Below are 27,190 nucleotides of genomic sequence, written 5' to 3' on the forward strand. Positions count from 1 at the left end.
AGTAAAACTTATCAGATTTAACAAAAAGTCTTATCAGTATTATAAAACATTATAATGATGAAATCTATTGTTGCCATGCAGACTGCTGTAGTATGAGCCTATGGCAGACTGCACTTATGCAACAATCAGTAGATAGTGTAGGTGTGGTGGTTTAGGGTGAATGGCACATGTCAGATCAGTCTGGAATGCAGGCAGCAGCAGGAACACTCAACCAGTGATGATCTTAGATCACTATAAAAACCTGAAGCTTGAAGTTGGTTTGATTGGATTCAGTGTGGAAGGTAAAATACAGTGCAGCTCTTCCACAGGCCTTCCTATAACAGTCTAGCAAAAAGGGAAGAAAGGGTTTGACTGGATCATTATTTAATTTAATCATTATTTAATCCATCATTTTTTGTATGAAAACACTCCTCTCTCTGCATCTGCGATCATATTTCTGATTACTTTTTAAAGCACAGATCTAATTAGGTCTAAGACTTTCAATTGGCATCTTTGGTGCATCATGGTCAAAATATAAATGAATAAAATGTATAAAACTGATTGTAAAAAATATAAGACTAAAATATTTGATAAAAATTAATCTGAATATAAGGTCAAGTGTGTGAAAATGAAAAACTTGGGACGATTAATTATGAAGTGTGTTGTAAGGGGTTGTATTGAGAAATTCTAAATGATTTATCTGGTTTAGCTCACTAAAATGAACTATGGTACAGAAGGATTTGTTATTTGTGAGCGTTATCCTCAGATGTGTAGGGATTGGCTGTGGTTATCTAGTAAAGATTATCTTCCTAAAGCATCTCTGCCTAAAGACCCCCTCATTTCCTGTTTCAGCACATTTTCCACCCTTGTTTCACTCTCTTTATAAAAAAAACATCTTATGAATTGCTTAACATTTCTATACACTATATGTTTCAGTAAATGCAGTTTTGCCTTTATTGTAAATATTTTAAAATTATTTTTATTTTAGTTTTTTATTCCTGTTTGTGTTTTTACTTAATATGTTGATTCAGTTTACAGTGCTGGAGGGTTTATTAGGTTAACTTTTATCTGTTGCACTAGACTGTTGGTCCACAGTGCACTTCTGAACGTTGTTTATTAAATGAATCAGTTCCTCCACATTCCAGTCTCTCAGTCCCTTTTTGAACCGCCCTGATTTAATCTAATGAAGAAAATGCAGAAGTTCTTCTGTAGTGATATTTATCTACTGTAGTGGATCTAAAATAAATAAATCTGTCTTCTTACATGAATTCATACTACATCAACTGAAGTTTAGTGAATCCGTATACTAGCCTATAGTATGTGAATCTTTTTTATTAAAACCCCTCTGTTCCCCCTGCAGTCACCGGAAAGACCGGAAGAAACGTGGCCCACCCTCAGTCCTCTCCCTCAGGGCTCAACCCAGCTGGAGAGTTACCAAAGTGCCCTAGAAGAGGTGCTGACATGGCTTCTGTCCGCTGAGGACGGCCTGCAGGCTCAGCCACCTATCTCCTCTTTTGTGGAAGAGGTGAAAGAGCAGTTTCACACTCATGAGGTAATACCATCTGTCATTAATAACACACTAAACCTTTACTACATATACTTGTAGAATTAATACAATGGCACGAAAGTGTTTGCCCTCTTCATGATTTATTGTTTTTTTGCTTGTTTGTGATTTTGTGAGAAAACACAAGTACCAAAAAAATGCAGTTTTTAAATTAAGTTTTTTTTTATTTAGGGCCCTACAAACCTACACGACCCTGTGTGACAAAGTGTTTGCCCCCTAAATCTAATAACTGTAATAATTCTTTCGCAGAGTGTAGAGAAATTTTGGTCGGCTCTTCTTTGCAGAATTGTTGTAATTCCACCACATTGGAGGGTTTATGAGCATAAATCTAATTTTTTAAGGTCACACCACAGCATCTCAGTAGAATTCAGCTCAGGACTGTGACCAGGCCACTCCAAACTCTTCACTTCAGTCATTCAGAGGGGGACTTGCTGCTGTGTTTTGGATCATAGTTTTAGTAAGGACCCTGGCTGCAGCATTTTGAACTAGCTGAAGTTTATTTAAGTTACTGCAGGAACATCCAGACAGTAGCGCATTACAATAATCTAGCCTTGAGGTAATGAAGGCGTGTATTAATCGCCTCTTCCTTACCCCGTTTCCCTGTCGTTTCCTGTCTGTGCTGGTGTTTCTGTGTTTACCTGTGCCTCGTGCTCTGTTTGCGTTCATCTGTAGCTCCGCCCCTGTGTTCATCCGTGTCTTTACCTTTACTGTAGCCCCGCCCCTCATTAATCGGTCCCCAGGTTTTACCCATTCCCTTTCCCACCTTGTGTGTGTATTTAAGCTCCTTTGTCTCCTGTACGTCTGTCTCGGCTGCGTGTTTATTGTTTGTTTGTTTGTTTTGTTTAATAAATGATTTCTTGCGTGTGTGTCCGCTCTCCTCGTCCGTCCTTTTACTCAGTGTGACACTAATTTTCCTGTGTCATGCAGGGATCAGTCGTTTCTTATCCTGGCAATGTTAAAAGCTGTTCTAGTAACATTAGATATATAATAGCACTGACACAGCCTTGGTCGGCAGCTGTAAGTAGATTGTTTGTTATTTTAACTAAAGTTAAAGACTTGGGTATAACAGGGTTTTGTTCTAGATCAGCCAGACCAGATGACAGAGAGGATGTAATATTTATCTGTTTAATTTTATCCCGAATGTTTTAATTTTACTATTGAAGAAGTCCATAAAATCGTTGCTGGTGTGAATGGCTGGAATCTGAGGTTCAATACCTGCCTGGCTTTTAGTTAATTTGGAAATAACACTAAAGAGAACTCTAGGATTATTTTTATTTATCTCGATCTGTGAGGCCAGATACGCTGAGCGGGCTTTATTTAGTTCTTTTCTATATTTAACAAGACTGTCTTTCCACGCAGAGTGAAACACTTCCAGTTTAGTTGATGGATATTTACGCTCTAAATTTCGTACTAACTGCTTTAAGGTACGAGTTTGATCATTGTACCACGGTGCGAGCTTTTTCTGTCTCTCTATTTTGTGTTTAAGGGGAGCTACAACATCTAAGGTAGAGCGAAAGGTATTTTCTAAACCTTCGGTTAGTTTGTCTAGTTCTACTGGGTCTATAGGAGAATACATTAGAGTTGATAAATCGGGAAGCTTATCTGTAAATTGTTGGGCTGTAAAAGGCGTAATTGAACGTTTTACAGAGTAGCTAGGGGATGTACGTATATTATGACTAAGATGTAATTTAAATGAAATAAGGTAATGATCTGAAATTGCGGAGGTTTGAGAACGAATATTCGGGTTATCTATGCTCACACCCAGGGTCAAAACTAAATCCAGAGTATGATTACAGTAATGAGTAGGTCCTGTTATATTTTGAATAAAACCAACTGAGTCTAAAATCGATGTGAATGCCTTTTTTAATGGATCATCCAATTTTTCTAAATGAATGTTGAAGTCTCCAACTATAATCACTTTATCACTACATACTGCTAAATCTGTGACAAAATCACTAAATTCTTTTAAAAATTCTAAATAGGGCCCTGGTGGTCTGTAGATGTTAATTAAAGAAAATGCATTCTTTTTTGTAACTGGATTAATTATACTGGTGTAAAGAAGCTCAAAAGAAGTAAAATTTTCATAGTGTTTCTGATTGCTAACTAAGGTACTTCGGAAAAGTATGCAGACCCCACCTCCTCTACCGGACAATCTCGGATTGTGTATATAATTATAGCCTGCAGGGGTGGCTTCATTTAATGCTACATATTCATTTGGCCTAATCCAGGTTTCTGTCAGACACAGAACATCGAATTTCTGATCAGTTATCATTTCATTCACCAGAACTGCTTTTGAATTTAGAGATCTAATATTAAGTAAACCAATCTTTAGGCTTGAAATGTTAGTACTACAGTCTGGATATGATTGTTTAATATAAGTTAAGTTATTTAGATTTACTGTTTTAGTTTTTTGATGTTTTTGTTTGACTCGGGGGACAGACACAGTCTGAATACATTGGTATCTAGGTAACGTCTCTTTGCAGCTCGCAGACGGTCGGTTAAGCCTCTCTGTCTGCGGCCTGGTCCCGGCTCTGGATTGTCAGCAGCTTCTAACACTAATCAAATCAAATCAAATCAAATTTATTTGTATAGCGCTTTTTACAACTGGTGTTGGCACAAAGCAGCTTTACAGAAACATGATTACAGGACAAAGAATCAGGCAAAACATTAAACATAGAAAATACAGAATACAGAACCCCCAGTGAAAAACTCCCTCAGAGCTGCAGGAGGAGGAAGAAACCTCGGGAGGACCAAGACTCACATTAAAGGGGGACCATCCTACCACTGGTCAAACGGCTTTTAAATTAAAATTTAAAAAGTCTTTCATACATCCATATAGGTTTTATATATTCAGGAGTGTAATAGCAACACTAATGGCTTGGGTGTAATCTGTAGTGGAGAGTAAGATGGACGATGAGCAGCTGATCTGTGGTGGTGGAGAAGAGCTGACTTCAGAAACTTCCATCAGTCTGGCCGGACTACTCTGCCAACTAGCAAAAAGACTATTTGCTATGCTGCATGAAAGTAAGGCAGCACCCTCCCGCATGGGGTGGACACCATCCCTACCTAAAAGACCAGGCTTGCCCTCAAACTGTAGCCAGTTATCTATAAAGCCCACATGATTTTCTGCACACCAGCAGGAGAGCGTCTGGGCTTGTTTAATCACCTCTTTAATATTAGCCTTAAGTTACTTCAGACTGACACAGACGGATATCATTGGCCCCTACATGAATTACTACCCTCGAATATCTCCTATTCCCTAACCTAAGGTTGCCACTAATGTCCGGTGCTCTGGCTCCCGGTAAACAAGTAACTGTTGCCGCTGGTGCCCCTAAAGGAGTAGCTAATTTCACGTGTCGGACGATAGAGTCTCCTATCACCAGAGTACCTTTAACAGGCTCCTCAGTTGGTGCTTCACTGAGCGGGGCAAACCTGTTTGACACGTGAACTGGGGGAGCGTGGTGTTTAGGTGGGCTGGCTGTGGCCTTTGCGGTAGCATTAGCCTTAGCCTTTCGACTATGCCGCTGAGACGTTACCCATTCGCCCCGCTGTGAGGGCTCTAAGGCCGGAGTCGAGGAGGTACTAACTCTCCCTGAGACACCCGGGGCTGCTAACAGTGAATCCTGCTGTCTATCTCTTATTAAACCCCGGACGTGCAGCTCTAACTTATTCACCTTATCCACCAAGGTACTAACTATCTCACACTTAGTACAAATACCACTATTGTTACCAGTATTTTAGAGCGCTGGTCGAGATTTTAGTTAATGAATTATTATATTTAATATTTTAATAAGTTTGCCCTGGTGATAAGAAACGAATTCTAACATATATCTTTATATTTCTGTGTATTTCAAATGTTTTAAGTTTTATTTAATTGACGGGCAGCACCAGACCCCAGGGTGACAATGTGCTTTATTTTTCAGAAATAATAAAAATAAAAGTGAATTTCAGTTAAATTATAGCGAAGTGAAATAAAATAAATTTATGTTCAGTCAAAGTTCTTTTCTCTTTTAATTTTTTATTTCTAAAACTACAGCATTTGAGTGAAAATAAGCATCTGTTAAAATTCTCAAACAGCAGAAAGGTCTAAATCTGCATTATTAAGCTGCAGTGTACTGAACATAAATATAAATCCTTATAAATGTCATTAATAAATATAACTAATAATAATTTATAGTTACTGTGCACAGTTGTAGGTATATTTAGTGATGGTGTGTGGTATAGTGAATGGGGAGCTCAGTGCTCATGGTGATCGTGATCCAGTTATAGCTGCGCAACTGACTGTTGATTTTAGACGTGGTTTATGTGGATCAGTCGCGCTTTTTTCTGTCGCCAGAAATTTACCTGAACACACGTCATTTCCAGACCTCCACGCCCATCAGCGTTATATATTCCAGAAGTTCATTGCTATTTTAAGGACTTGTGCGCAAGGCGTAAAAATAGACTGTTGGCGGGGTGTACGATGGCAACGCGCCACGCTACACGCCTTGCGTGGGGTGTACGATAGGGTCCTTAATTTTCTTTTTGCTCAGAGTTGTTTTTCATCTTGGCACACTACCATGCAGGCCAATTTTGCACAGTATCTTTCTTATAATGGAGTCAAAAACGCTGAACTTAACTGAGGCAAGTAAGTCCTGCAGTTCTTTGGATCTGATTGTGACATCTTTTGTGACTTCTTGGATGAGTCTTTGCTGCGCTCTTGAGGTAATTTTGATCAGTTGAGTATCTTTTGATCTACTTTGCTTTATCAGAAAGGTCCTATTTTAGTGATTTCATATTTGGAGAACAGATCAGGCCTGAATGTGACTAAAGAAATAGATTTTTATTTCCGGAGTTTAGTAGGTGCTCTGCCACGTTTTCCACGCCTGGGCCTCCACTTGTATCTAGTACCGAGGAGCGCAGCTGCCACGCTGCAAAACTTGTGTGCTGCCTGATGTTGAGGAGATCAACATCAAACAAAAACAAGCAAAGCATGACGGAGCTACTGACCAATGTCGCCATGTGCGGCGCCATCTTGGAGTCATTGTCTTGTCTTGTTAAATTAAATTTGCCACTGATTTTTAAACATTGTTCTGAAGAATCTGCTGATATTGACTGGAATCCATGAGACCCTCAACTTTAACAAGATTCCAGTACCTGCACTGATCACACAGCCCCACAGCATGATGAACCACCACCAGATTTTACTGTGGGGAGCAGTAAAGTGTTTATCTTGAAATACTGTGTTCTTTTTCTTTCATGCATAAATAACCGCCTTACAAATAACTAAATTTTACCTTCATCAGACCACAGAACCTTATTCCAAAATGAAGCTGTCTAAATGTGCTTTAGCTTTAGATTTAGTATACCTCAAGTGACTCTGTTTGTGGCACAGAAAAGAAAATGCTTCTTCTGCATTTCTCTACCATACAGCCTCTCCTCATGAAAAGTGCGCTGAATAGTGAAAAGTGAATAGTGAACGATGCACAGTGACTCCATCTGCAGCAGGATGATGGTGTAGGTGTTTAGAGCTCTGGAGGTCTGTGGGTTGACTGTGACTGTTCTCATCATCCTTCTCGTCTGATTATCTGAGATTTTTCTGCAGCGTCAGCTCTTAACTAGAACTGTTTCTGTGGTTCTTTCATTTCCTCACTCTGTTCCTCACAGTGGAAACTGCAGCTGGAACTGAAATCTCTAAAATAGCTTTTTATATGCTTCCTCTAAACAATGATGTTGCGCTAATCCACCTTAACCCTTTCCCATAATCAGATTCACCTGTGTATGTAGGTCAAGGGTGAATGAGCTCACTAAACAAATTTGTGTTTTAATAATTAGTGCTAAATGTATTCAAATCAATAAAATAACAAGGGTTAACCAGATTTATTCACCTGCCTAATTTAGTTTAAAGAATTATTGCACACTTTCTGTAAATCCTATAATCTTCATTTTACTTCTTAAATATCACTGTGTTCATCTGATATATGATATATTTACCTGAAACTTTTGTGAGAGGGAGTGTTGTATGTAATGTGCTAAGAATCAGCAAATTAATACCAACAAGTTGTCCCCCTGTCACAGGGGGACGTAGGGCCCTCGCATAACAGCGCAAATCGTACCGGGCCAAACCGAGAAACCGGTGAAAGTTAGACCCATATGTGATTTCTCATGAAATGTGCAGTTATATTGTAGCGGGCAATTTTTTAAGAGTTTTTTAGCATTCCTGCAATGTCAAATATGCATTGAAACCTTGGTGGCGCTATAGAGCCAATGAAATACATTTATACGAAATTTAAATTTTAGATCAAAGGACAGCATAAGTCAAGCAGGCCTGTACATTTTTGTAAGTTTTCCTCCATTTTAACCTCCTCAAACACCTACCAACACCAAGATGTATTCACTTCCGGTTTCAATGGGGCATCTCAAACAATTCAACTGTCCGCCATTTCGTCCTCGTTTAAGATATCGAGTATTGCTTCACAATTTATCATCAGGTCTGTTAGTAGTTTATTACTGACTAATATCAAGAGTATTCACCAAATTCCCTAGGAGGAGTTTGACAGAGTATGCAAAAAATGTGTGTAAAATGCACTTATTTCAAAATGGCCGACTTCCTGTTGGGCGGAGTCAGTCCTACCAATAATAAAAACGTGTCTAATGATGTCTTTTGTGTTTTTGCCAAGTTTCATGAATTTTCAATCATCTGTGTTCTGACCGTGTCATTGTTTCACTTTGGTTTAGTGTTGCTCCTCTTGTAAATCAATTGTCCGCCATTCCGTCATCGTTTTAGGGATCAACTATTCCTTTGGCAATTTTCATCAAATGTGTCTGATGTTCATCCACAGCTAATTTAGAGGTAATCTGACAAAGACTTTAGGATGAGTTTGTGAAAAATTTGTAAAAATGTAGCAAATTTCAAAATGGCCGACTTCCTGTTGGGCGGAGCTAAAACAATCTAATTGCAAATATGTGCAGTGTCATAGTATCTACATTCCTACCAAAATTTGGGAAGATTAGACAAATTGTGACACATCCACAGCTAATTTATTAACTGAACAAATTAGGGGGCGCTGTAGAGTCCGCTAGCTACACATCAAAAAAATTATCACAAAATTTGTAAAGTGTTTTTAGGTCTTATGGAATCTGACCATTTTCAAGAGTTTTTGAGCGTTCCTGTAATGTCAAATATGCATTGAAACCTAGGTGGCGCTATAGAGCCAATGAAATACGTATATATGAAACTTCAATTTTTATGAAAGGACTGCGTAAATCAAGCAGGCCTGTGAAGTTTTGTGAGTTTTCGACCTTTTTAACCTCCTCAAACACCTACCAACACCAGAATGTATTCACTTCCTGTTTTAATGGGGTATCTCCAGCAACTCAACTGTCCGCCATTTCGTCCTCGTTTAAGATATCAACTATTCCTTCGCAATTTATCATCAGGTGTGTTAGTAGTTTATTGCTAACAAATATCAAGAGTATTCAACAAATTCCCTAGGAGGAGTTCGACAAAGTATGCAAAAAATGTGTGTAAAATGCACTTATTTCAAAATGGCCGACTTCCTGTTGGGCGGAGTCAGTCTTACCAATACTAAAAACGTGTCTTATGATGTCTCTTGTGTTTTTACCAAGTTTCATGAATTTCCAAGCAGCTGTATTCTGACCATGCTAATGTTTCTTTTTGGTTTAGTGTTGTGTCTCCATTAAATCAATTGCCCGCCATTACGTCATCGTTTCAGCTAACGACTATTCCTTCACAATTTAGCACCACGTATGTCTGGAGACTATCCACAGACCATTTAATTGTAATCTGACAAAGACTCTAGGAGGAGTTCGAATGAGTTCGTGAAAAATGTGTAAAAATTGTACATTTTTCAAAATGGCCGACTTCCTGTTGGGCGGAGCCAAAACATGCCAATGTGTATTATGTGTGGCATTGTAATATCTATGCTTCTACCAAAAATCTTGAACATTGGAGAAATTTTGAGACAGCTACCGCTAATTTATTAGCCTAAACCAAATAGGGGGCGCTGTAGAGTCATTTAGCTCCACATTAGAAAAACGATTACATTTCTCGAAATCATTTAAAGGCATTATTGGGTCTGCTAATTTAGAAGAGGCTACGAGCTTTCTATAAATGTCATATAAAATAGGTGGCGCTAGAGAGCTGATAAATTATGAATATGAAAAATTCCAATTTTACATCAAAGTACAAACTATGCCCAATAGGCCTGTGTAATTTTATGAGTTTTCGAACATCGTAACCTACCCAAAATGCCACGGGAAACTTTTTTTTGCGACTTCCTGCCAAAATGGCCAACTTCCTGTTAGGCGGAGTCAAATTAATCCAAGTGATTCTTGATCGGTATAATGAGGCCAATGAGCGTACCAAAGTTGGTGCACATTGGACAAACTTTATCCCGGCCACTGGCAACGTTTGGGGGCGCTATAGAGCTCCTGATCAACGCCCAAGCCCAGGAACCATGAAATTTTAAATTTGGCTTGGACGTCTGTGCCAAAATGCAAGAGTTTTCGAGAATCAGAAAGGCCTCAAAAATGGGCGCAAAGTTTAAAAATAAAAATAATAATAATAATAAACGGACCAAAAACAATAGGGCTTTGCACCTCCGGTGAAGGCTTCGCCTGCGCCTTCGGTGCTCGGGCCCTAAATATAGCTTACTTAGGTTAAAAAGAACTCTAACCCAACCCAAATACTTTACTTAAACTCTTATTTATGAACTTTGAACACTTCCTCCAGCTCTGGTGCCCACATGCTTCAGTTATATAACATAATATGGTTAGATGTTATTTTAAATTGAAAGAATGTTCTTATTTTCATTATTAATTTGTTAGTGCTGTAGGATAATTTTGAAATACCGTAATACCATGATGCATTGACATTGGCTGATAATTACTATTTCATACCTTTGCCACTCTACTGAGTGATGATAGATGTGTTATTATGTGCTGAACAGACTGTCTGTGTGTTTTTTTTTATTTGTTAGCCAGTTAAAATACAACTTCTGGACAAATGGGATGACTTAACCTGATATTTTAATACATGCACTGCGAAAGTTTGCATATTGACACTTTATTGATGCTTTAGCTGAGGGTGCGCCCAAGTATTCAAAAAAGGGTCTCGAGAGAAAAAAGTTTGACCCCTGGGTTTTAAACTGAAAGATAGAATATTGGAAAATTACTGGGGTTTCCACCCTTACTTAAAGTTAGCATTATACAGATTTTACAGATTACAGTGTCGTCTTTCTCTGACATTTAACACGTAAGTCACAATACAACAGAAAAGAAGCAAAAACACTTTTTTATAGGCATACAAAAATAGACAAGACTAGTTTTCTTTTTATTTTATTTATTGGTTAAAGTAGATTAGAACTCATAATTCTGTTGGTTCAGAGAATTAGAAATCAATTCTATTTCTATTCCGAACCTAAAAAACTCTTATGTCATTGTTTTTTAATTAATCGTGGGAAACAAATCCTACTTCTAGCTTAAAATTTCGGGTGTCTGGTAGCTTGTGTGACTCAAGTAGGCATAATGGTTCATAACTAGAGAGGAACAACATTCAGGTTTGTAATCTGTGTAAATTTTGACTGGCAGTCAATGAAGTATCAATAATAAAACCCTGATATACTGAAGAATAATGCTAACATAAATTATTAGCATCTCTTAGATCAAGCTTGGGTTGATTGAAATGGAATGGGATAGCATCTTGTAATAAAAAATATATAATGGGGCTTCACAGGTTTTGTTTGTTATTTTAAAATGTAGAGTATAGAAATGATAATATTGTGTGTGTGTGTGTGTGTGTGTGTGTGTGTGCTTTTAGGGCTACATGGTTGAGTTAACCTCTCATCAGAGCAGTGTGGGTAGAGTACTGAAGGCAGGGAGCATCCTGCTGGCCGAGGGTCAGCTGTCCGAGGAAGAGGAGAGTGAAATCCGGGAACAGATGAACCTTCTAAACTCTCGCTGGGAACATCTCCGTGTGGCCAGTATGGAACGACAAAGCAGGTAATACAGATTTTAAATACAACAAAACCTAGCCAATCATTTTTAATTGACTTTGCCCTCTCGCCGCGCCACCCCAATTTGATGTCAGTCAGTGCAGGCGTCTGTGAGCTGATGTATTGCAACCAAAGCACTTTTTTTTCTTAACTAGAAGGGTGAGTATAGCATCCAAATCTGGGGGTCTCCAACTTTGAGGCTTTGGGTCAGCTAGACAATAATAACATTACAGAAACATAACATTCTCAAAACTACGACGTGACGAGGACGTTTAAAAATATTAAATAACAACAGAAAACTTGACAGATTGAACAAACTAAAAACAATAATTGTAACATTCTGAAAATGTTCTGTTAACCAAAAACTGTTGGATGGGATGGGAATTCCATTTACTGTCTAACCACTCTGGCGGTCATCTGGCTCTGGAAAAAAAAGGGAACACCTAAAACTTATTTCTTAAATTAAGTTTCTTTGATTTTACCAAATTGAATATCTCTGGAATATAATCAAGAGGAAGATGGATGATCACAAACCATCAAACCACCAAACTGAACTGCTTGAATTTTTGCACCAGGAGTAAAGCAGCATAAAGTTATCCAAAAGCAGTGTGTAAGACTGGTGGAGGAGAACATGATGCCAAGATGCATGAAATTAAAAACTGTGATTAAAAACCAGGATTATTCCACCAAATATTGATTATTTCTGAACTCTTAAAACTTTATGAATATGAACTTGTTTTCTTTGCATTATTTGAGGTCTGAAAGCTCTGCATCTTTTTTGTTATTTCAGCCATTTCTAATGTTTTGTAAATAAATGCTTTAAATGAGTAGTGCTGTACAAATACATCGATCTGTATCAATAAATCGATACAACTATGAACCATACGATGCATCGATTTGACGTAAAAACATCGATACATGTGTTTTTCACATGCGTTTCACGTGCGTGCTACTGTTATAACTGACATGTCGCAATTTAGCAATAAAATGTGCTTAATGCTAGCTAGCTAGCTACTCACAGAAGCTAAAACAATCTACCTGAAACGTTGATACATTTACATTTAATAAGTAGTTAGCTACTTGGCTAATGTGATATAATGTGAGAGTGCATTTCTGGGACTTGGAGGTGCATGTGCACTGTGAAGCCCCTGTTGCACACAGACAGTCTTGGAGATTTTGAACACTTTGGAGACGCATGGTGGACACCTAATATAATGCAGTGTAACACATGCTCCCACATTATTGACCTTTTTCCTTGTAAGTTGTCGCTCTTTCCCGCGCCACTTCTGTATATTCCTGCTTCTCAGCTTAAACCTCCTCGCCTACTAGTGCTAAGCACTGATAACCGTGGCTAGCTCTGCTAAACAGTTTTCAGGAGAGAAATCTTATCGAGATTAACATCCAGCACTTGATTGACTCGATTGTTGTTTACTTATGTGAGCACTTTTAATTATGGTGCGCTAACACGTAAAATATGGTACTCAATCTTTTTTTTGACAATTTACTCTTAAATAGATGTGTTAATATAAGCCTACATCAGAATGTATGCCTTGTGATTTATTTGTGCATTGTAAATATTTCAAATAAACATAAATATATTTTTGATTATTTCAAGGCTTCATGAAGTTTTAATGGACTTGCAGCACCAGCAGCTGAAGCAGCTTACGTCCTGGTTGGATGTAACTGAAGCTCGAATTAAACGTATGGGAGCGCAGCCGTTAGGTCCTGAAATAGAGGACGTGAAACACCAAATAGAAGAGCACAAAGTATGTCATCTTTTTCCTATCTTTTTAGCAGAGATGAAAGAAAACCATAACATTTTCATTTGTAACCACAAATATGTACCTTATGACTTATCACAGGATTTTAAAGTCAATAAAAATCTGATTGTCTTTATTGTTAATTATTGGCTATGTATAAAGTTGTTGCAAGAGGATCTGGAGATGGAGCAGGTACGAGTGAACTCTCTGACACACATGGTGGTAGTGGTGGATGAGAGCAGTGGAGATAGTGCCACTGCTGCACTGGAGGAGAAACTACAGGTAAAAACTCATTTTTCAGTTCAAAAAAGTCTTGCCCTGTATGAGTAGTTGTAACGATTAGCTCTATTCACGATTGAACCACGTGTTATAGCTTGAGAGAACATGTTAATACTGATATGTAAGCTTATGGGCCAGTTATAAAATACAACCAAGTACTGGTTTATAAAAGCCAGTGAAAAACACAAACAACACGAAGAAGACCAGCTACATTATAATATGAGCTCCAGCTTTTAATACTTATTAATGTCTGTCAATAAGAAAACTTAGCTAATAAAAGCACTTAACTCCACAGAAACTGTTTAACTGTTTGTTAGCTGGTTGTTAGCTTTGAACTTTAACAGTGTGATTATAGTAGTTTAGAAGCACATGGCTAGAGGAATGCACAGATTAAAAAATAAAGTTAACAGCATCATCAACCAAGAAATTCACTTTTCCCATTTCTTTTATTTCCTGTGTGTTTATCCAACAGAACCTGGGAGAGCGATGGGCAGCAATCTGCAAGTGGACAGAGGAGCGCTGGCTTCTTCTTCAGAAGATTCTGCTGAGTTGGCAAAATTTTACTGAGGAGCAGGTACTAAAGACAAGTATATTACAGACCTTTCTGTAACCTGTGTTGAGGTGTTGAGGTGTTGAGGTGCAGTGTGTTGAGGTGTTGAGGTGCAGTGTGTTGAGGTGTTGAGGTGCTGTGTGTCGAGGTGTTGAGGTGCAGTGTGTTGAGGTGCTGTGTGTCGAGGTGTTGAGGTGCAGTGTGTTGAGGTGCAGTGTGTTGAGGTGCAGTGTGTTGAGGTGTTGAGGTGCAGTGTGTTAAGGTGTTGAGGTGCAGTGTGTTGAGGTGCAGTGTGTTGAGGTGCAGTGTGTTGAGGTGTTGAGGTGTTGAGGTGCAGTGTGTTGAGGTGCAGTGTGTTGAGGTGCAGTGTGTTGAGGTGCAGTGTGTTGAGGTGTTGAGGTGCAGTGTGTTAAGGTGTTGAGGTGCAGTGTGTTGAGGTGCAGTGTGTTGAGGTGCAGTGTGTTGAGGTGTTGAGGTGCAGTGTGTTGAGGTGTTGAGGTGCAGTGTGTTGAGGTGCAGTGTGTTGAGGTGTTGAGGTGCAGTGTGTTAAGGTGTTGAGGTGCAGTGTGTTGAGGTGTTGAGGTGCAGTGTGTTGAGGTGCAGTGTGTTGAGGTGCAGTGTGTTGAGGTGTTGAGGTGCAGTGTGTTAAGGTGTTGAGGTGCAGTGTGTTGAGGTGCAGTGTGTTGAGGTGTTGAGGTGCAGTGTGTTAAGGTGTTGAGGTGCAGTGTGTTGAGGTGTTGAGGTGCAGTGTGTTGAGGTGTTGAGGTGCAGTGTGTTGAGGTGCAGTGTGTTGAGGTGCAGTGTGTTGAGGTGTTGAGGTGCAGTGTGTTAAGGTGTTGAGGTGCAGTGTGTTGAGGTGTTGAGGTGCAGTGTGTTGAGGTGTTGAGGTGCAGTGTGTTGAGGTGCAGTGTGTTGAGGTGTTGAGGTGCAGTGTGTTGAGGTGTTGAGGTGCAGTGTGTTGAGGTGCAGTGTGTTGAGGTGTTGAGGTGCAGTGTGTTGAGGTGTTGAGGTGTTGAGGTGCAGTGTGTTGAGGTGTTGAGGTGTTGAGGTGCAGTGTGTTGAGGTGTTGAGGTGCAGTGTGTTGAGGTGCAGTGTGTTGAGGTGTTGAGGTGTTGAGGTGTTGAGGTGCAGTGTGTTGAGGTGCAGTGTGTTGAGATGTTGAGGTGTTGAGGTGCAGTGTGTTGAGGTGTTGAGGTGCAGTGTGTTGAGGTGCAGTGTGTTGAGGTGTTGAGGTGCAGTGTGTTGAGGTGTTGAGGTGCAGTGTGTTGAGGTGCAATGTGTTGAGGTGTTGAGGTGCAGTGTGTTGAGGTGCAGTGTGTTGAGGTGTTGAGGTGCAGTGTGTTGAGGTGTTGAGGTGCAGTGTGTTGAGGTGCAGTGTGTTGAGGTGTTGAGGTGCAGTGTGTTGAGGTGTTGAGGTGCAGTGTGTTGAGGTGCAGTGTGTTGAGGTGCAGTGTGTTGAGGTGCAGTGTGTTGAGGTGTTGAGGTGCAGTGTGTTGAGGTGCAGTGTGTTGAGGTGTTGAGGTGCAGTGTGTTGAGGTGTTGAGGTGCAGTGTGTTGAGGTGTTGAGGTGCAGTGTGTTGAGGTGCAGTGTGTTGAGGTGCAGTTTGTTGAGGTGTTGAGGTGCAGTGTGTTGAGGTGTTGAGGTGCAGTGTGTTGAGGTGTTGAGGTGCAGTGTGTTGAGGTGCAGTGTGTTGAGGTGTTGAGGTGCAGTGTGTTGAGGTGTTGAGGTGCAGTGTGTTGAGGTGTTGAGGTGCAGTGTGTTGAGGTGCAGTGTGTTGAGGTGTTGAGGTGCAGTGTGTTGAGGTGCAGTGTGTTGAGGTGCAGTGTGTTGAGGTGCAGTGTTGAGGTGTTGAGGTGCAGTGTGTTGAGATGTTGAGGTGCAGTGTGTTGAGGTGTTGAGGTGTTGAGGTGCAGTGTGTTGAGGTGTTGAGGTGCAGTGTGTTGAGGTGTTGAGGTGTTGAGGTGCAGTTTGTTGAGGTGTTGAGGTGCAGTGTGTTGAGGTGTTGAGGTACAGTGTGTTGAGGTGCAGTGTGTTGAGGTGTTGAGGTGCAGTGTGTTGAGATGCAGTGTTGAGGTGTTGAGGTGCAGTGTGTTGAGGTGTTGAGGTGCTGTGTGTCGAGGTGTTGAGGTGCAGTGTGTTGAGGTGCAGTGTGTTGAGGTGCAGTGTGTTGAGGTGTTGAGGTGCAGTGTGTTAAGGCGTTGAGGTGCAGTGTGTTGAGGTGTTGAGGTGCAGTGTGTTGAGGTGTTGAGGTGCAGTGTGTTGAGGTGTTGAGGTGCAGTGTGTTGAGGTGTTGAGGTGCAGTGTGTCGAGGTGTTGAGATGCAGTGTGTTGAGGTGTTGAGGTGTTGAGGTGCAGTGTGTTGAGGTGCAGTGTGTTGAGGTGTTGAGGTGCAGTGTGTTGAGGTGCAGTGTGTTGAGGTGTTGAGGTGCAGTGTGTTGAGGTGCAGTGTGTTGAGGTGTTGAGGTGCAGTGTGTTGAGGTGTTGAGGTGCAGTGTGTTGAGGTGCAGTGTGTTGAGGTGTTGAGGTGCAGTGTGTTGAGGTGTTGAGGTGCAGTGTGTTGAGGTGCAGTGTGTTGAGGTGCAGTGTGTTGAGGTGCAGTGTGTTGAGGTGTTGAGGTGCAGTGTGTTGAGGTGTTGTGGTGTTGAGGTGCAGTGTGTTGAGGTGTTGAGGTGCAGTGTGTTGAGGTGTTGTGGTGTTGAGGTGCAGTGTGTTGAGGTGTTGAGGTGCAGTGTGTTGAGGTGTTGAGGTGTTGAGGTGCAGTGTGTCGAGGTGTTGAGGTGCAGTGTGTTGAGGTGTTGAGGTGCAGTGTGTTGAGGTGCAGTGTGTTGAGGTGTTGAGGTGTTTTGGTGCAGTGTGTTGAGGTGTTGAGGTGCAGTGTGTTGAGGTGCAGTGTGTTGAGGTGTTGAGGTGCAGTGTGTTGAGGTGCAGTGTGTTGAGGTGTTGAGGTGCAGTGTGTTGAGGTGTTGAGGTGCAGTGTGTTGAGGTGCAGTGTGTTGAGGTGTTGAGGTGCAGTGTGTTGAGGTGCAGTGTGTTGAGGTGTTGAGGTGCAGTGTGTTGAGGTGTTGAGGTGCAGTGTGTTGAGGTGTTGAGGTGTTGAGGTGCAGTGTGTTGAGGTGCAGTGTGTTGAGGTGTTGAGGTGTTGAGGTGCAGTGTGTTGAGGTGTTGAGGTGTTGAGGTGCAGTGTGTTGAGGTGCAGTGTGTTGAGGTGTTGAGGTGTTGAGGTGCAGTGTGTTGAGGTGCAGTGTGTTGAGGTGTTGAGGTGTTGAGGTGCAGTATGTTGAGGTGTTGAGGTGTTGAGGTGCAGTGTGTTGAGGTGTTGAGGTGCAGTGTGTTGAGGTGTTGAGGTGCAGTGTGTTGAGGTGTTGAGGTGCAGTGTGTTGAGGTGCAGTGTGTTGAGGTGTTGAGGTGTTGAGGTGCAGTGTGTTGAGGTGTTGAGGTGCAGTGTGTTGAGGTGTTGAGGTGTTGAGGTGCAGTGTGTTGAGGTGTTGAGGTGCAGTGTGTTGAGGTGTTGAGGTGTTGAGGTGTTGAGGTGCAGTGTGTTGAGGTGCAGTGTGTTGAGGTGTTGAGGTGCAGTGTGTTGAGGTGTTGAGGTGCAGTGTGTTGAGATGTTGAGGTGTTGAGGTGCAGTGTGTTGAGGTGCAGTGTGTTGAGGTGTTGAGGTGCAGTGTGTTGAGGTGCAGTGTGTTGAGGTGTTGAGGTGCAGTGTGTTGAGGTGTTGAGGTGTTGAGGTGCAGTGTGTTGAGGTGCAGTGTGTTGAGGTGCAGTGTGTTGAGGTGTTGAGGTGTTGAGGTGCAGTGTGTTGAGGTGTTGAGGTGCAGTGTGTTGAGGTGTTGAGGTGCAGTGTGTTGAGGTGCAGTGTGTTGAGGTGTTGAGGTGTTGAGGTGCAGTGTGTTGAGGTGTTGAGGTGTTGAGGTGCAGTGTGTTGAGGTGTTGAGGTGCAGTGTGTTGAGGTGTTGAGGTGCAGTGTGTTGAGGTGCAGTGTGTTGAGGTGTTGAGGTGTTGAGGTGCAGTGTGTTGAGGTGTTGAGGTGTTGAGGTGCAGTGTGTTGAGGTGCAGTGTGTTGAGGTGCAGTGTGTTGAGGTGTTGAGGTGTTGAGGTGCAGTGTGTTGAGGTGTTGAGGTGCAGTGTGTTGAGGTGCAGTGTGTTGAGGTGTTGAGGTGCAGTGTGTTGAGGTGCAGTGTGTTGAGGTGCAGTGTGTTGAGGTGCAGTGTGTTGAGGTGTTGAGGTGTTGAGGTGCAGTGTGTTGAGGTGTTGAGGTGTTGAGGTGCAGTGTGTTGAGGTGTTGAGGTGCAGTGTGTTGAGGTGATGTTAATCTGATGTGTTTTTTTCAGATTCTGTTTGATGCCTGGTTGACACAGAAGGAACAATTACTTATTTCCATCCAAAGCAGCACCGACTCCAGTGATGTGGCCGCTAACCTCAGAAAGCTGGCTGTAAGTGCCGCTGCGTACAGATAAAATTAAATCTGCACAGCAGGTAGAATTTAGTGCTGTCTGAGCATTTTTTTGATATTTTGATAAATAAATTTTGAATAATTCAAATTTAGTCTAAAATAGAATCAGTGAAATGAACTCGTGGTTGCTGGGAGAATCAGATGTACGCTGATGTTTACTGAATATTTAAGAGTGGAGTGTAGCAGCATTATGAGTAGAATCATGATGATGAAAAGTTGAGTTGTGTTGTGCAGATTCTGAAAGCAGATCTGGAGCTGAAGAGGCAGACCATGGATAAGCTTTGCTCCCTTGTTCAAGATCTGTTAACCAACATCAAAAATAAAGAGGCAGCAGGAAAACTTGAAGCGAGATTGGAAAGGTTTGCTCAGCGGTGGGACAAACTGGTGCAGTCACTCAATCTCACCAGTACCAAGGTGATGTATTTAGAAATGCATTCAGTAAATTACAGTCAGGGGCATTGTGGTGTGCTTTAGGAAATGTTCATGAGACATTAATTATATGTTTTATTTTTGTTTTTAAAATCATAAACAATTTAAAACCTCTTTCAAAAACTTACAACAGTAAAAACTGCTTTATGCTAATTACACTCATTGTCAAAATATCAGTCGTGCCCAGAGGGAATCAAACATTAGGAATGAAACTTGATGGGTAACAAAATCGTTATGGAGGCAACCAGTGAAACTGTGTCTAGAGGCACTGTGGTCAGTGGTTGCTGTTGGGCATCAGAAGTCCAGTATTATACGAGGCTAGATCACCTAGCCAACATTATATCATGTTCTGCAACCAGTGGCCCTACCTGCTCTGAGCCCACATTCTGGTGCACTATATCGACCTTGGACACGCAGATATTATGTCAATATAATGTGAAAATGTGTGTCATGGCCAAATTATCCACCCCTACTGCAAAATCTGCAGGATCTGCTTAAAAAATAAAAAAACAAGACACCATTATGAACCTCTACAAAAACCTTACATATTTGTTACAAACAACTTCTCTAGATTTAGTCCAATTAATATGATCGTAAATTGGCCATGTTGTTCAAAATGTTTAATAGTTTGTTGTTTCTGCGAACCCTTGGCTTCCTTACGAATAGCATTGCAATCTGAAGGTGACTTCATTTATGAGACTCAGTGTATTTGACTGTGTCTTTGGCTAGTGCACAGAACCACGATGCCCAGAAAAGTATTTTATTACGTTGTTGTAATTTATCGCGATAAAGATAAATAGTACACGTGTTCTGTGTGTACGAAATGTGTGTATTTACCATTTTTCTGTTATACATTTAAACAGTATGTGTGACTTTTAACACATCAGTAACTGCTGTCTTTCACAGTTTTCAACCACTGTAACTACATCTCAATCTGAAGTTCTGCAGACAACTGTGGAAACTAGAGTCACCACTCAGCAGAAAAAGATACTGAAGCATGCTAAGGAGGGTCTGGCAACCCCTCCTCCACAGAAGAAGCGCCAGATTGTTGTTGACTCAGAGCTTCGCAAAAGGTGAACTTTTATCTTTCTTTTTATCCTGAGTTTCATGCATATAATACTTTTTATAAACAAATAGGGGTGGGTTTAAAAAATCAATTTATTCAAGTTACCCAATATCAGTTCATACAAACTCGAGAACAATCTTTAAAGTTAGCGTATTTTTCCTGTGTGTCATTTACACAGCAGAGCCAGGGAGCCCCCTGCAGCCACAGCTTTCAGACCAACTGTTCCAAAACATGCTGTAGTTTTAAAGAAGAAAATGTTTTCTTTCTCACTCAGTATTAAAGCCCGCTAGACTAGTTAAACAAGATGTGTCTTCTTTTTTAGTAAATTTATATCTCACTTGTATTTAACAAACCTGTTATCCATAATCACAAAAACATCCCTGAAATGTTCCTTTCCATGTTAAATTGCAGCATCAGTTACATTCAGAGTAAAAGAAAATCGGTCTAAATATTTTTTCAGAAAAAATTCAAATTCAGAAATCAAATCAAATTGGGACCTTGTGAATCAAAATCAAATGAGTCCTGTACATCAGTGGTGACACTCAGTCCTATAAACAGTTAGCTATGTGCTGAAGACATCTCTTTCTATGAAATAAGAGCTTAAACTTGTTGCTATAAATAGTTTAAAAAATAACACAACCTCATGATGCACAAAGGTCAGTACTGATGTGTTTTTAACCTTCACTTGCTGTATGCTGTAGTTAAGGAAATTGTTGTAGAATGTGGATTAATATTAAAACATATCATGTTTAGCATATATCAGGTCAGATGGTACCAGATGTAGTTTAGGTCGGTTAAGAAAAATGGAATAGTATGAATTGAGTTGGAGTTTAAATGGAGACTAAAAGTTGATTGATTGATCTAATAAGTTATTTATTGCCATTTACAGACAGTAGACTATAATTTCTCACGAATGCCGGACACAGGTGAGACAAACGCGGATTAGAATCAGAGGATTTATTGAAGATGGTAACAGTATTACAGGGAACACAAAACACAGGTGTAGCAAACAACAACAAGGCAGCATAAACAAACAACACAGCAGAGTGACTGAAGCAGAAGGTCAAACACAGAGGATAAACAACACGAACCATGAGCAAGGCGGAGAGCAAGGTCCAAAAGCAGGCGAGGGTCAAACCAGAACATTATCATAAACAGAAGGGCGAAGTTAAATCAGTAGTCAGTAAACAAACAGGCAGAGGTCCTACATTAAAGGCAGAGAAGATGAGAAAATGCAAGTAGAAGAGCTAAAAACTAGATTCAATATTGGCCACAGAAAATGAGGGGTGTTTATACAGGGCTGAACAGGTGAGAACAATTAGACTAATTAGTATGACAGAGAGTTCGTGAGACGCCTTTTTAAACCTTTTCATGAATGCCGGTGTCATCTTATCCAATTAGTGCAAGTTTAGATCTGTAAGCACTGTAACTGAAGAATCTGGATGTGTTGTTGCAGTTTACATACAAATAGTTTATACTAATAGTAGTTTCTAGCTCTTAATAGAAATTATACAGCAAAAAACATCTGGAATCTCAAATGGAATGCTTGCAGCATTGTGTTTAATATTTCTGTTCTATATAAAAAAAACTCTGTACAGTCAATTACAGCACAGTTATGAATAAAAAATAGTTTCAGCTGCTCAGTTACTACTTGTGGTTTTCAGGTTTGATGTGGACTTCACTGAGATTCATAGTTTTATGACACGCTCGGAGGCCATCTTGCAGAATCCAGAATTCTCAATTTCACGCAAAGAGGGCAGCGTGGCAGACCTTTATGATAAAGTCTTGGTAAGATAAATGGACATGCACACTGCAGTAAATGAAGTAAATGGAGTTACATTTCTATGATTAAACACCAGTTATACATGTAACTGTGTTCTATGATGCAGGAAGACTTCCAGAACGGTAAGGTAGTGGATGACGATGCGTAGCCTGTGTCCAGACCTGAATACTAACAAGGTCACATGTGACGCCATGCCATGTCAGGTAGACTTATTACGACTCCAGGGAAGCCCCTGACAGGCCTGTAGATGAGGGCACGTTTATCCTGTAGAATTGAGGGAGGGTTGAAGGAGAGTCAGTGGTAACTCTGAAAGAGCAGCTCAAGTGGCTGAAACCCTCTATCCACTCATTAGCACATACATAAATCTACAGACGTTTGCAGAAGTTATACAAACAAAGCTCTCAAAAGCACAACTAATGCTTTCATGTTGTGTTTAAATATAGTTTCTTTACAGTTGAAATATACTTAAGTTGCTGTTCCAAAATAGTACATTTAGTATGTATTATTTTTAATGTGCTTTTCTTTCACGTGGGCTGTGGGATTACTAACACTACATCGTAACAGGTATTGGTGTCGCACAGCATAACCACCCAGTCAACACAGACCGGGAATCTGCTGTACCACGCCAACCACTGGATTTCTCTCACTTAACAATAAAGAAGTACTGAAAGCATTTAGCAGTGGATGATGTTGTATTGTAAGATGCTCTGTGATTCCTACCCCTAATCTGAAACAGAGTTCATTTTAATCTCGACTGGGAATTGGGTTTAAATGAGAAACATGAAGGGAGTCTCTCAGGGCTAAAAGGAGTTTTGGGGGTCCAAAACATACATATGAGGAAGCTGCAGATCAACTTTTGGGCACAAAATTCTGGTTTGGCATGTGGAGATAGGTCCAATAGGTCTTTATTTTGAAGCTGAGAGTTTTCATCCTTTTATAGCTACACATGACCTTGTTGGTATTCAGGTCTTGATACTTGAGATTTTCATCCACTACCTAACCACTTTGGCGTCTAGAAGTATAAAATAAAACTTTAGTTTCAACTCAAGTGAACTTTGTGTTTTTACTGTAATGAATAATATGACTTCTCTCTCTTACAATCATCCTTTAGGCAATTGATAAAGAAAGACCAGAGAAATTCAGGAAGTTGCAAGAAGCGACGCGCTCGGCTCAGGCACTAGTAGATCAGCTCACAAGTGGTAAAAGCACTTTATTGTGATTATTATGGAATAGCATGTAGATTTAGTTCTGTAGGGAAATTACATAATTTTCACAATTTCTGCAGAATTCTGATAGAGAAGTAATTAAAAGTGAAAGTCAGTGCAGGTATGAAATAAAGCACTGCAGGAAAACCCAGGGTTGTTACTGCGGTGATGATAGAAACCAGGGTCTGTGATATCATGATGATACAGTCTAAATATACCCAATTACTTTACTCTCCAAAACAAGCAGTGAAAATAAATCTGAAAAAAATCCAACAGTAATGCAAAACCACCATGAAGCATATTTTAACCTTTTATATAAATGAGAGATTAAAATGATATACAAATATTAATATGTCTGACCTGTAGTTATTCTCCTTCAACATATGAGCACAGACCATTCACAGATCAGTAAATTTCATTCAATAAGGAAATTATTGTGCTTTAATTTTGTGCTTTAAATGAACCTTTGTAACTTTGATTGGGGTGAAAAATGGCCAGGTCAGTTTAAGTATCAGACAAAAAAGCAGATTTTTTTTTATTTATGGTGTGCTCTTGAACAATTTCATGACCTCTGCCCTGGTTGGTTGGTTTGCAGACACCTAATTGACGACTGATCTAGAAGCCACATGGTGTATCAGAGCATAACGCAGCACACAGCATTATTTTCAGCACTGAAATGTTGTAGTTGTAATTTTACTGGATATTGCTTCAGTCCTGTTGAAATGGTGTGTGGTTGGCAAACTGTAAAGACAGTAAAGCTGGACAGCTGGCACTGACTTTATGTTTTTATATTATAAATACTCCCATTGTTTGCACATTTGCACAGGAACAGCAGCCTTGTTTACATAGCAACTCATTTTCTGATAACTAGCTGTGAGTGGTGCGCATGCTCTCCAGTACTACTGAGTAATTAACCTATACCGTGTCCGTGTCTGTGACATTGATTTGACCTGTTTCTTCCCAGATGGGCAGCATTCGGATGACATTCAGCAAGCTGAACAGCAGTTGCGTGCCCGGTGGGTTGATTTCTGTGCTCTTCTGGCAGAGAGGCTGGCATGGCTGGCCTACCAGACCAAAGTACTGGCATTCTACAATCTCTTCCAGGAACTGGAGCAAGCTGTAGCCAATTCAGAAAACTGGCTGAAAGTGCAGCAGCCCCCGGCCTGCGAGCCAGAGCCACTGAGGATCCAACTTGAACGCTGCCGGGTAACCACCAATGTCTGCCTGCATGCGTGGGGTCTTGTTCCTTTTTAGATGTGTTTTCATTGTCTGTCTGTTCTGTGTCCATATGCAGGACAAAGTCTGTCTATTCCTGTGTCTTTCAAGGTAATGCCCTTTACCCACTGCATGTGTTAACCTGAACTCTCTTCCAGAACACCTTCCACATGTGCTTTCATTTTTAAAATGTCTTTTCTGTTTTTGGACTCTGGAAGATGTCTGCTGTTCATAAGACGTTGTCCATATGAAGGTCGCTAGACAATGTTTATGGGTCCTCTAAGTTGTTCGTATAGTCTTTTGTCCCCTGAGAAAAAATCTCCAGCTTGGAATTGGACATTTTTGTTTACCATATATCCATGTTAATGAATGCTGCTCTGGTACCTAATGCTCTTTTGTAGATGCAAGCTGATTTTTCTCGTTAAGTGAGGAATCATGAGAATAAAAGTTTCTAGCAGTTTTAATTTAGGAACAACAAGTTATCACTATATAAAATTATTTCAAATAAAATTAGCAAGACATTTTTGCCACTTTTTTGTTCGGAACATATTATCATTTTTGATCACTCTTCTTGGCAGAATGAGAAGAGAATGGTCCACATATTTGGAACAGGGTTAAGGTCCGGACTTTGAGAAGAAAACATTGCGAATTCCACAGTCACTTTTGATGTGTTTTTAATGCTTAATTTGTTTAGTCTCATTTAAACTCCAAATTTATGAAAATAAATGAATCCCTTCCAGTTGTTGAAACCGTCACTGCCCACATATTTCAATGCATGCTTTAGATTGTAATGGATGCTAAGCAATAAATCCACTAGAGGGCAGTTCAGAGTCGTATGTTTTAGATAAAAACATGGTCACGGTGGAGGAGGTTGTTATAACCTTCTTATTCTGTGTTTCATTTACCTCGACAGTTAGAGCTAGAAATTAAGCCACAACCAAGTTTTATTCCAGTTTATTTAAACATTCAACTAATTTTACAGGAGTTCAAAGTATTTCTCAGGAAAGACAGTTTGCTAAAAGAACAAACTTGTTTCACAAACATTCACCAGTGTTTTATGGTGAATCCAGTAAAAATATGTTTCACTTTTATGTCTCAATAATATCATTGTTAATCTCAGGTTAGCATTGTGTGTGATATTCCTTCTGCAGTATTTTGCTCTTCCAAATTTGTTCACACGTAGAAGTTGTACAGTTCAATGTGTTTCACACACATATATAGAATTACAAATAAAGTACATACTAATATTGTGTTTTAGATGAAATATTCCAATTTGATTCCAATATCAAATGAAAGGCACCATTTAAGCAATAATACACTGGTAGTGTGTGCTATAATGTGTAATATTGGCACTGCTGGGCTTAGCTTTCGAGGTAAATGAAACACAGCATAAGTAAGTTATAACAACCTCCTCCACCGTGACCATGTTTTTATCTGAAACATATGACTCAGTTTATATGAATCTGAACTGCCCTCTAGTGGCTGTATTGTTTTACATCCGTGACAACCTAAGCGTGCTTTGTAATATGTGGGCAGTGAGGGTTACAGCAGTTGAAAGGAATACATTTATTTTCATATGACTGCAGCACAGCAGTGCCAATATTACACATTATAGCTCGAATATCAAATGTATTATTGCGATTATACCACAGTTCGCTTATAGCTTATTGAAAGATTTTGAGTCATAGAGGATGAGAAAATGCAATCTTTTTGGTAACAAACACTCTGCGAGTTATATAATTCTGTTGCTGCTCTGTTTGTAGCTGTGCTGTTTGGCTTGTAAGCGCTGCATGGTTGCTAGGTTACCTGTTTGTGGAGGAGTAATACATGGAGAGCTTCAGTTACAGTACATTACCGGCTGATAACAGCCTCTCAGCCAATCACATTGCAGGGTCCGAACTAACTGTGTTATAATAAAGCAATTACAAACCTTTGTAATAAGGTTCTTTTTTGCCAGGTCTTTTCTCTTTTACTCATATAGCAGTGGTTGTCTTTCACTTGAACAGCCGGCTAAACTGCCTCCATAATTTCCAGTGGTTCTGCTGCAACCATGAGTTAAGCCTGAAGGTGCAGATTCTGGGAACAGCGTTCTCTCTGTACACGTTAAAGTTCACATTGCAGGAACATTCACATCCCTGATGAATGTATGCAAACATTTGACTGAAACTGTGAATATGACAAGATTTAAATAATTGGAGGCAAATCCTTTGTAGTCACTATTTTTCTACACACACACACACACACACACATACACAGACACACACACACACACACACACACACACACACAGACACACACACACACACAGACACACACACACACACACACACACACACGTACACACACTCACACGCAAAAGCAAGTGACTAAAGACAGTGAGCACAGCCACTCTAAAGGCACTTAATTGCCCATGGAACAGTTGGGGGTTTGGAGCCTCGCCTAATGGCACTTGAATGTCATGAATGCCATCATCATCAACCTTTTCATTTATTCACACAATTAAACAATTGACAAAATAAAACAATTTTTAACATTTAAATCACGTGAAAAGGGACATCCTAGGAAGCTGAAGAGCTTTTGAATGCCCCCATAACCCCCCCCCCAAAAGTGCTCACCTTTCATACCATCAGAATTTACAGTACAGGCAGTTTTAACTAAAATTAACTCACAGGCCCTCCAATCAACATACAGTAACAAAATACAATAACCATCTCTTTATAAAAGTTTTCAAAGTTTGAATTCTCTGATTATCTGCTTTTGTTTATGCGCTTGTGTTGTTCTCCTCTGAAGTTCTGTGGTGGAAGTGCTGTTTGTGTCCTGTGCTGGCAGGGTGCGGTGTTGCTCCGGGGGTCATGTTAGTTCAGATAGTTTTAAAAGTACCCAAAAGGAACTCCTTTAGTTTGTCTATGCA

General features: G+C 40.3%; 1 protein-coding gene across 9 annotated transcripts in view; it reads left to right on the forward strand.

The window, feature by feature from the left end:
- Positions 1–27,190, forward strand: part of dmd (dystrophin) — a 256,466-nt gene that overhangs the window by 18,817 nt on the left and 210,459 nt on the right. For all 9 annotated transcript variants that reach the window (XR_007428168.1, XM_022674758.2, XM_049469991.1 and 6 more), the window contains exons 10-20: positions 1,340–1,531; positions 11,364–11,545; positions 13,154–13,304; positions 13,461–13,580; positions 14,050–14,151; positions 18,460–18,561; positions 18,816–18,995; positions 19,917–20,083; positions 21,741–21,864; positions 22,971–23,058; positions 24,029–24,270. Coding sequence is in view for 8 of the 9 variants with exons in the window: in XM_022674758.2 (XP_022530479.2) it covers positions 1,340–1,531; positions 11,364–11,545; positions 13,154–13,304; positions 13,461–13,580; positions 14,050–14,151; positions 18,460–18,561; positions 18,816–18,995; positions 19,917–20,083; positions 21,741–21,864; positions 22,971–23,058; positions 24,029–24,270 (1,650 nt within the window). In the remaining variant the exon portion in view is untranslated. The remainder of the gene's footprint in view (positions 1–1,339; positions 1,532–11,363; positions 11,546–13,153; positions 13,305–13,460; positions 13,581–14,049; positions 14,152–18,459; positions 18,562–18,815; positions 18,996–19,916; positions 20,084–21,740; positions 21,865–22,970; positions 23,059–24,028; positions 24,271–27,190) is intronic.

This window comes from Astyanax mexicanus, chromosome 21, assembly GCF_023375975.1.
Source record: "Astyanax mexicanus isolate ESR-SI-001 chromosome 21, AstMex3_surface, whole genome shotgun sequence".
NCBI classification, from domain to species: Eukaryota; Metazoa; Chordata; class Actinopteri; order Characiformes; family Acestrorhamphidae; genus Astyanax; species Astyanax mexicanus.